Genomic DNA, 8,150 nt, shown 5'->3' with positions numbered 1-8,150 from the left:
ACCCCGGGTCTGGTCAAGTGGGATTTGTGGTGGACATAGTGGCGCTGGGGCGGGTTTTCTTCCAGTACTTCTGTTTCCCCTGCCAGTCTTCATTCCACCAAAATTCTCCATCATCATCAATCACCCGGGGCAGGTACAATAGGCCAATTAGTGGCCACCGTGCCGAGTGGACCCAGTTGGACTCCACCCCCACTACATGAATTAAGAAAAATTAATTAATTACATGGGGACCTTCATTAATGTAGGATTCGAGGTTGTCCCAACTGTTAATATGAATTCGGCTTCCTGGGATATAACGCTGTATATTCCATTGAAAATGACCTGACATTTTGGAGTATATTCTGTTGGAAATGAACCTGCGTTTCGGAAGAACATGTCACTTCTATCTTAAGGGCCGAAGAATAGGCCAAGCAGAACCCAACAGGAACAGAATAGCAGTCAGAGCCGTCTATTGCATTATGGTTTAATGCTTGGCTTATGCTTCGACCCTGATGATGGGGGGGGGGGACGTTGCTCAGAAACGTCCGTTGACTTTCGATTGACCACGTAGCTTTATATGCCAGATGATAGAAGCCTTCGACTTTAATTATTATGCTAGCCTAGGTTAACAGTATTTTGAGACATCTATGACTTTATAGTATTTTACTTTGTTTTGAAGACTTGCCAAGTTACTGTTTGCAAAAATGAAATATTGTGGTATGAGTGCATTCTATTAAGAATTTCACACATGAGATAACGCAACAACATTTGTTAGTTGAAAGCAGGATAAAGGTATTTGAACTGAAACATACCCACAGTTATTTGTGTGATATGAATATTTTCTACCCACCAACCATTATGGATGATAAAAATACGTTGTGAACCATTCATGAAGTTATAAGTTTGGGCAAATATGAATCAATTATTGCAGGTTAATATGGTGGTTACCAAGTGAGGATCATACATGTAGTTTATTTAACATATATTGAGAAGACTCGTTTTAAGTTACAAACTTTGTACGTAGGTAAGTCAATAAGTAAGTTACAAACGGATATAGAACTGAAACAAATAAGAGTACTAATTTGAAAAATGCTTTTATTTCTCAACATAATCTCCCTGTACACTGAGGCACTTGTCCCATCATTTCACAAGCACCTGAAAACCAGCAGCATAAAATTCTTTGGACTGCTGCGGGAACATGCAGTGACTTCCCTTTCTACAGCTTCATCATCGGGAAATGTTCAGCCGAAAGATTATGTTTAAGAGGTCCTTCACGGCCTGTTACAGGGACAGCTTTACCTTTTTTGCTTTTTATTGTGATGATACAGTAATAGCCGAACTTCACTGTGGGGTAGTTGGACTATACATTCACAGGAGTGTTCATCCTGTACAAATGAGCCATTAGGAGAGCCTGAAGGCTTCTAGAACTGTCAGGCAGTAAAATATAGTAATGAGTCCTGTGGTACTCTGAACCAAGAATGACTGTGCTGACAAGGGCCAGCAGCAATTTAGCAGTCAGCAATCACTGTACAAATATGGCCATAGTACCATCAGGTTTTGATGTTTTGGACTGGACAAAATTGCATGGATGAAACTGCAGATTGAGCCTTTTTAAGGATTTGAAAGGATTTGAGTACCTAATATTTTTGATTGTGCCAGATGTCTGTTAATTGTTATGCCCTGTGTCACCTTTAAGGTAGACCCTTTGGTAATAATTCATTCTCAGAATGATAATGTAGTGGATGTAATAAGGAATTATATGCATGATGAAAGGTTTTGTTAACGTTATGTGTAGATACAATGGACCATAGTAGCTTGTTGCCATATTTAATATGATAAACTAATAAGTGCTTGAAATTGATAGCTGGCAAAAGGAGAATAATCTTAATGTATAAATTATAAGCATGTGATATCACAAAACTTTCAGGATATTGCTGATAACTTGAAACAATTTGATATTGTAACGTTTATCTTGTTCAGAACAGTTATTATCTCAATATCTCTAGCCACTGAAGATCTTGATGACAGATGTTTATCTGCACTACTATTTCACTGAGGAGCTATTTCAAGGAAGTAGTGGCTACATTCTAGAAAACCAAAATTAACACCCATGGGGATTCGTTGTGCTGACCACGCGACATCCTGTATCTCCTAAAGTTGGCACTAACTTCGCCAACAAGCGGCAGTCGCTTAGTCGGTCAGCATAGTTCACTTGCGGACCGGAACCATGGAGTTTGTTTTTTGTTTTGTTTGTCAACTGGCACATTATAATGCCAGAAATATGCTTAACTTTATTTTCCCACAGTCTCTTCTTCAGGAAGGGCTTCAGAATAGTTAGTTTTCACATATCACTTTAAAATAACTGTGACAGAAGAATACTGCCGATTATTCTGGCATTTACAACACAGTAACTGCTGTTCATGTAATGTTATCTGAAGAATAATATGTGTTTTCAGTAATGTGATGGAATATTGTCTATGACTTTATGTAATCAGCCTTCATCAGACATGAAGAGAAGGTGAGGGTCATTTATACCATTTTGAAGAGGCAGTACTGCTATCCTGTACAGATGAAATTTCAGATCTAATGAATGGGTACTTTTTGTACATAATTTTCTTTGGAGGATTGACGAAGTAATTGCCCTGGGCCCAGTTTGAGTCTTGTTTCAGCTCCTTGCGGACCTTGTAATGTCACCATGTTGTGGTCGATGCCTGTTTAAATAAGCAAGATACCTGTTTTCATGCCAATTTTTGTAGGTAAATCTGAACATTGCCAGTAAAAGTTGTCAACTTCTTTATTGTAGGATTTCTTTCCTCTAATGTAGGGCCAAGTTTTATCAGAAACACAGTGTTTGGTTGGACGTAACAAGAAAGGAATTCTCACAGCTTTGGTCACAAGAAAAAATCTGCAGTGATTCATGAAAATGAATCACTGCAGATTTTTTCTTATGATTCATTTTCATGAATCACTGCAGATTTTTTCTTGTGACCAAAGCTGTGAGAATTCCTTTCTTGTTACGTCCACTGGCTCACTGCATGCTGCATGCTAATTGGCTAAGAAATTGCTTGAATAAAATGCTAATAATATGCAGTTGAGCCCTCTGTGTTTGTGTACAAATAAATGAAAGATGTTAAGTTCAAAGATTTCACTTGGAAACTGTGTGAACTGAAATGGAGTACAGTTTTGTAATCTTGAATTTCTAATTTCCAGCTTTGTGTTGGAAAATGAAGAAATAAGATAAGTGTTAAATTGTTTAGAAAGTACTTTACGATAACAGACTACCTTCCATTTTTATCTTACAGTTGTGTCGTGTCTACCATATACAACCATGAGTAAAGAAGAAAAGATTAAAACCTTTAGAAGTAAAGGAAATATTTGTTTTAAAAATAAAAAATTCTCGGATGCAATATCATATTACAGAGAAGGTATGTCATGTAATATTAATGTATCTCTTAAATAGACTCCTGTGTTTAGTTTTTTGTCATTATTCTTCACAGTGTGGAATTAAATCTCTTTACAAAAAACAAACAGAGCTTTACCGTTTGCTATTGGAGTAAATTCCTTAGTATGCTTACAAGTCAAGCAATCATTGTGATCTGTTTCTGTTGTCATATTTTTTGGCTGTGAATGGACAGATTCTGCTGCAGTCTGTTCAGTGTTCTTTTCAACACACTTACATAAAGGAAGTCTATATAGTAGTTGAGGAGTGTTTAGTGTAATTTCTAAATGCAGTCTGTAAGAATGTGTGTGGAGGGTACTACTGAAATAAGAAAAATTTATTTCAGGTCTACAGCTCGATCCAGGAAATCCGCATTTAAATAGTAACTTAGCACAGGCTTATCTAGAAGAACGTGATTTTGCAAGTGCAGAATATTATGCTAAGATAGCAATTGCTAACAGCAAGGATTCAGCAAAGGTAATATTAGCATGGTACAAGCAAGATAAGACCAACCCTGAGCATTTACTGTAATGAGGGGGCTGAACAGCTTTAGAATATCATGACCATGAACTTGTGGTGTTTACCACCCAAGGTCCCATGAAATTGCTTTGTATTTTTGCATAAGATACACTTAACAAAAAATCATATTGAAATAAAATTAGAATTCATCTAATATACCTGAATTAAGATTCAGTGAAGTAAATTTTGCAAAAATGAATCAAGAAAGGCTACCCTTCCAACATATAATCTGTACATGGTGAATAATGCACAGCTGATAATGAAGTTCAGAGGTTGCTGTGAATCACATTTCTTGAAGAAGTGCCCCCCCCCCATTTTTTTCCTTGGAAGTGAGGTATTATAAAAAGGGGCACATACTTGGTGAGGTGAAAAAGTCACCTCCTTCCCATTATCTTTATTCGCAACCTCACTCATACAGCTATACAAATTGCTTCGGGCAAAATTTAAAACACAGCCTTTTCTGTGAGAAAATATAAAACCTCTGCCATCTGTTCTGTGTGCACACTGCTAGAAGAGAGATTAAAGCCTGTAGAGTCAGGAAGTAATGCTTGCTGTGTGATCATAATGTGCTCGTAGATGGCTTCAGGTGGTGGTTCTGTGCAGGGAAATTAATGTGGCATATAGACCCATTGCTAGGCAACGACTTCAAAACAAACAAAAAGACAACATCCATTGCTAGGCAGAGGTCAGAATGCCAAAGGACTGGCTGGAAAGTGGTGTTTTCTGTTTTAATAAGCAGGACAATTGGTGAGTGCAGTGAAAATTTAGTTGAGTGAAGTGTAGGAAAGTGAAGAGTTGGCTGGTGAGTTAGTGAGTTAGAGAATCGAGTTTAAGTTGTTATGAGCTGTTGCTGTTAGGAACTGGCAACTGAGGCGCGTAGTCGGTTCAGGCTTAGTGCATGCTATAGTGAACTGCAGAGTGCGTGAAACAGCGATAACGCTAGAGTTACTTGTAGTTAAAATCTGTTAAGTGGTCAGTAAATTCAGTTACCAATCCAAACCCTATCTGTAGTCACTCTTATAGGCGACATTAAGATATTGGAAGCCTTGCTATGAAGGATAGGGAAGTATTAATGAAGAGTAGGTAAGTAACTGTTCTGAAGGATTATCAAAGTATAATAAAGATAGTGTGAAAATGTTATCAGTCACTGAAAGAATATTATCTTAATTCTGTGTTAGGTGAGCATGAACCTGTTCAGGTTCATGGTGGAGTGGCCAATCTGTGGTGATGAAACCTTGTCCAAGGACCACTATGCCTTGTCCATCAATCCAGTGAAGGTATATAATAAATTCCTAAGCCATATTCTCCTTTACCATCATCCTGGTGTTTGTTTGCAGTCCAGCACTTGGGGGTAAAGATTACTGCTATCAGCACCATCTCTGTTCATGTGTCAGAATGGTAAATCACAGATAACCAAAATTTGAGATTTTCATGTCTAATTATGTGGCAGCCTCTCTGTGTAGAGATAAGCTAAAGGGCTAAAGCTGGCACCAGTAATTTGAGATCAGTTAAGTAAAAGTAATTGTTGTGCCATAGCTCAAGCAGTTAGTCGCTGGCTTCCAACTGCAGCGGCCCGGGTTTGATCCCGGGTCTGGTCAAGTAGGATTTGTGGTGGACAAAGTGCCGCTGGGGCAGGTTTTCTCCGAGTACTTCGGTTTCCCCTGCCAATCTTCATTCCATAAATTGCGCCACAATCACCCTCAGCTATCTTCTGGGGCTGGTACAATAGGCCAGAAGTGGCCGCAGTACAAGGGACTTAGTCCCACCCTACTAGCAATAAAAAAATAAAAAGTAATTGTCACTGTACAGATGTCATTCATATAGGTTAGCTGTACACAAGGCTAGTCAGCCAAGTAATCAAGGTCACCATGTCTATATCAGTTGGCAGACAACACATTGATGAGCTGGACGCATCAGCATAATCTGCCTGAGGCAGTGCAGTCAAGATTTTAATTCTCTGTGTCAGAATCGGAACGTCAAGGTGCACTGATTAACTAAGGAGGTCCAAGAGACAGTCATCTAGCTTGGGCAGCTGGTATATCAATGTTGACAGTCATGTGAGGATATCTGAGATCATAAAATGTGTTGCGAAGTGTGAACAGTAGACTCAAAGCCTAAATGGCCATGAAGAAGGAATTTTCACCGGTCTTCCTTGAGGCATATCGCCTCAGTTACATGCTTGGCCTGGTGTTGGAAGCTAAAATTATCAATTTGATAAGCACTTCTTTCAGTGGACTCATTGCAAGGATACCCAGTTCATATCATATGATAATGAATTACAAGGCAACTCTTAACCCTCTGAACAAGCTAGGTCTCTTTTCCTTTCAAAGGATGGAAGATTTTTTTAAATACTTTTGTTAGGTATGATGTGTCATCTGTGATAACAGGTTTCCCTACTGTCGATACTTTTGCCAGAGGACAGCCGTGAAAATCTTCAGGATCCTTGAAGATTTATGGAAGGGAATCACGTTCCTCAGTAGCCATAGGAAGTCAGAAATCAGGTGGCTGTTTAGTTTTGGTGTAGTCCAGGGAAAGTTAGGAGTTTGTAAGGTATTTGGAGCAGTTGGTTTCATTAGGGATGGTGGTTCATGCATATCAGTTAAGAAGGAGATTTTCAAGTCATTTCATTGATTGGAAGATGTCCACTGGTGTACCCAGCTCCTCCTGGGGGGACAGGCCTGTCTGGTTTCCTGTTCCTCAGTCCTGCCATTTAGACCAACCTCACCAAACAATCGCTTGTCAAGTGAAAAGTGGCCAGAGTCATATCACCCCCATGTCCTTGAGATGTGGGTGATCCATGGGCCCTCCAGGGTTACTGTGTATTTTTCATGTCGGATTGTAATAAAATCCTCAAACTGTATGCCTTGTGAACTTACTTGCTGACCCTTCTATGTTGACCCTCATCTTCTGTGTAAGAATTAATCTCTTTTTTTATCTCGTTCAGTTGACTTTCAATACTTTAGGAATATTTTGGGTGCCCTTTCCATTTCTGTGATCAGGTATGACGAACTGCCTCTGACACAACGGCATAGCTTTGTACTGATTCTGAATTTATTTTTGTTATTGCCGTAGGTGATTACAATATTTTTTTTCCCTTGGCACTACAGCCCCAGTGGGCCTAGGCCTACCTCCATGAACTTCTCCATTCACTTCGGTTTTTCTAGATCTTACACTTTCGGTAGGACTCCTTGGGTGGATGATCAGCTCGCCACAAAGGCTCTACCTTTACACAAACACAGAAAAACGCACACCAACATCCATGCCCTGAGTGGGATTCAAACCCACGATCCCGGCTTCCGAGCGAGCGAAGACAGTGCGTGCCTTAGACCGCTCAGCTACCGTGACCAATTACAATATAGCTGCATGTTAAATTTTCGTTTGTTACAGAGTTAGGAATGTGTGTTTGTATCTGGTCTCAGTATTAGTGTTTCTGATGTGTGTTACAATTTGTCTGTTTTGTAATTATATATGCTTGTTTCTAGTACTTAAAACAGAAGTTTCTGTTGCATGTTTTTATGTTTTGAAGTTCAGTATTTATTCAGTTTGAGTCAGTAGAACATTTTTGCTTACAGGGATACTTTCGAGCGGCGAAAGCCTCTGCTGGTCTAGGAGATAATACTAAGGCAATAAAGTACTTGGAAGACGGGATTAACTGTTGTAATATGTCAGATACAGAAGATCTGAGACATTATCTTCGGACCTTGTATGACAAGGATCCTACATGTAAGTATTCCCAGTGTAGTGCACTTTGGTAAGACTTGGGAATTACCCCCTGGCAGAGTTTGCACTTTATCTGTGATGTGAGCACTATGAATTTAAATTTCTGTGTTTTATACTAAAGGGCACTGTAGCTTTAGCACTCCATATGTTTTCCTATTGCTTCCTCTACTCCAATAGTGTTTGTTGTCTCAAGATTTATGCCATTCATATTTTGATGTAACCATGCATTTTTGCATCATTGTATCTCATAGACCTGCTTCAAGCATTAGAAACTTCTTTTTCCCCCAGGTGAATTTGATTTTTCATAATTTATGTCATTTACATTTCAACTTCGCCGACAAGCAGCGGTCACTTGGTCGGTATAGTTCGCTTGCGGACTAAAACCATGGAGTTTAGTTTAGTTTAGTACATAAAGCTGATTGTATAGTTGGGTTGAAACTGAAGTGACCTGCACTTTAACAGGACTCGGAGCGCTGCTTTCTCTGGCCATAGC

At 39.2% G+C, this 8,150-nt stretch overlaps 1 protein-coding gene across 1 annotated transcript in view; it reads left to right on the top strand.

Moving 5' to 3' along the window:
• Window positions 1-984: 984 nt before the first annotated feature.
• Window positions 985-8,150, top strand: part of LOC111867199 (E3 ubiquitin-protein ligase TTC3) — a 69,540-nt gene continuing 62,374 nt past the window's right edge. The window contains exons 1-4 of the mRNA XM_033752591.1: window positions 985-1,003; window positions 3,282-3,404; window positions 3,765-3,895; window positions 7,510-7,660. Coding sequence (XP_033608482.1) covers window positions 3,308-3,404; window positions 3,765-3,895; window positions 7,510-7,660 — 379 coding nt within the window. The 5' untranslated portion in view covers window positions 985-1,003; window positions 3,282-3,307. The remainder of the gene's footprint in view (window positions 1,004-3,281; window positions 3,405-3,764; window positions 3,896-7,509; window positions 7,661-8,150) is intronic.

This window comes from Cryptotermes secundus, unplaced genomic scaffold, assembly GCF_002891405.2.
Source record: "Cryptotermes secundus unplaced genomic scaffold, Csec_1.0 scaffold565, whole genome shotgun sequence".
In the NCBI taxonomy this organism is placed as follows: Eukaryota; Metazoa; Arthropoda; class Insecta; order Blattodea; family Kalotermitidae; genus Cryptotermes; species Cryptotermes secundus.
This window is presented reverse-complemented; position numbering and strand designations above follow the sequence as displayed.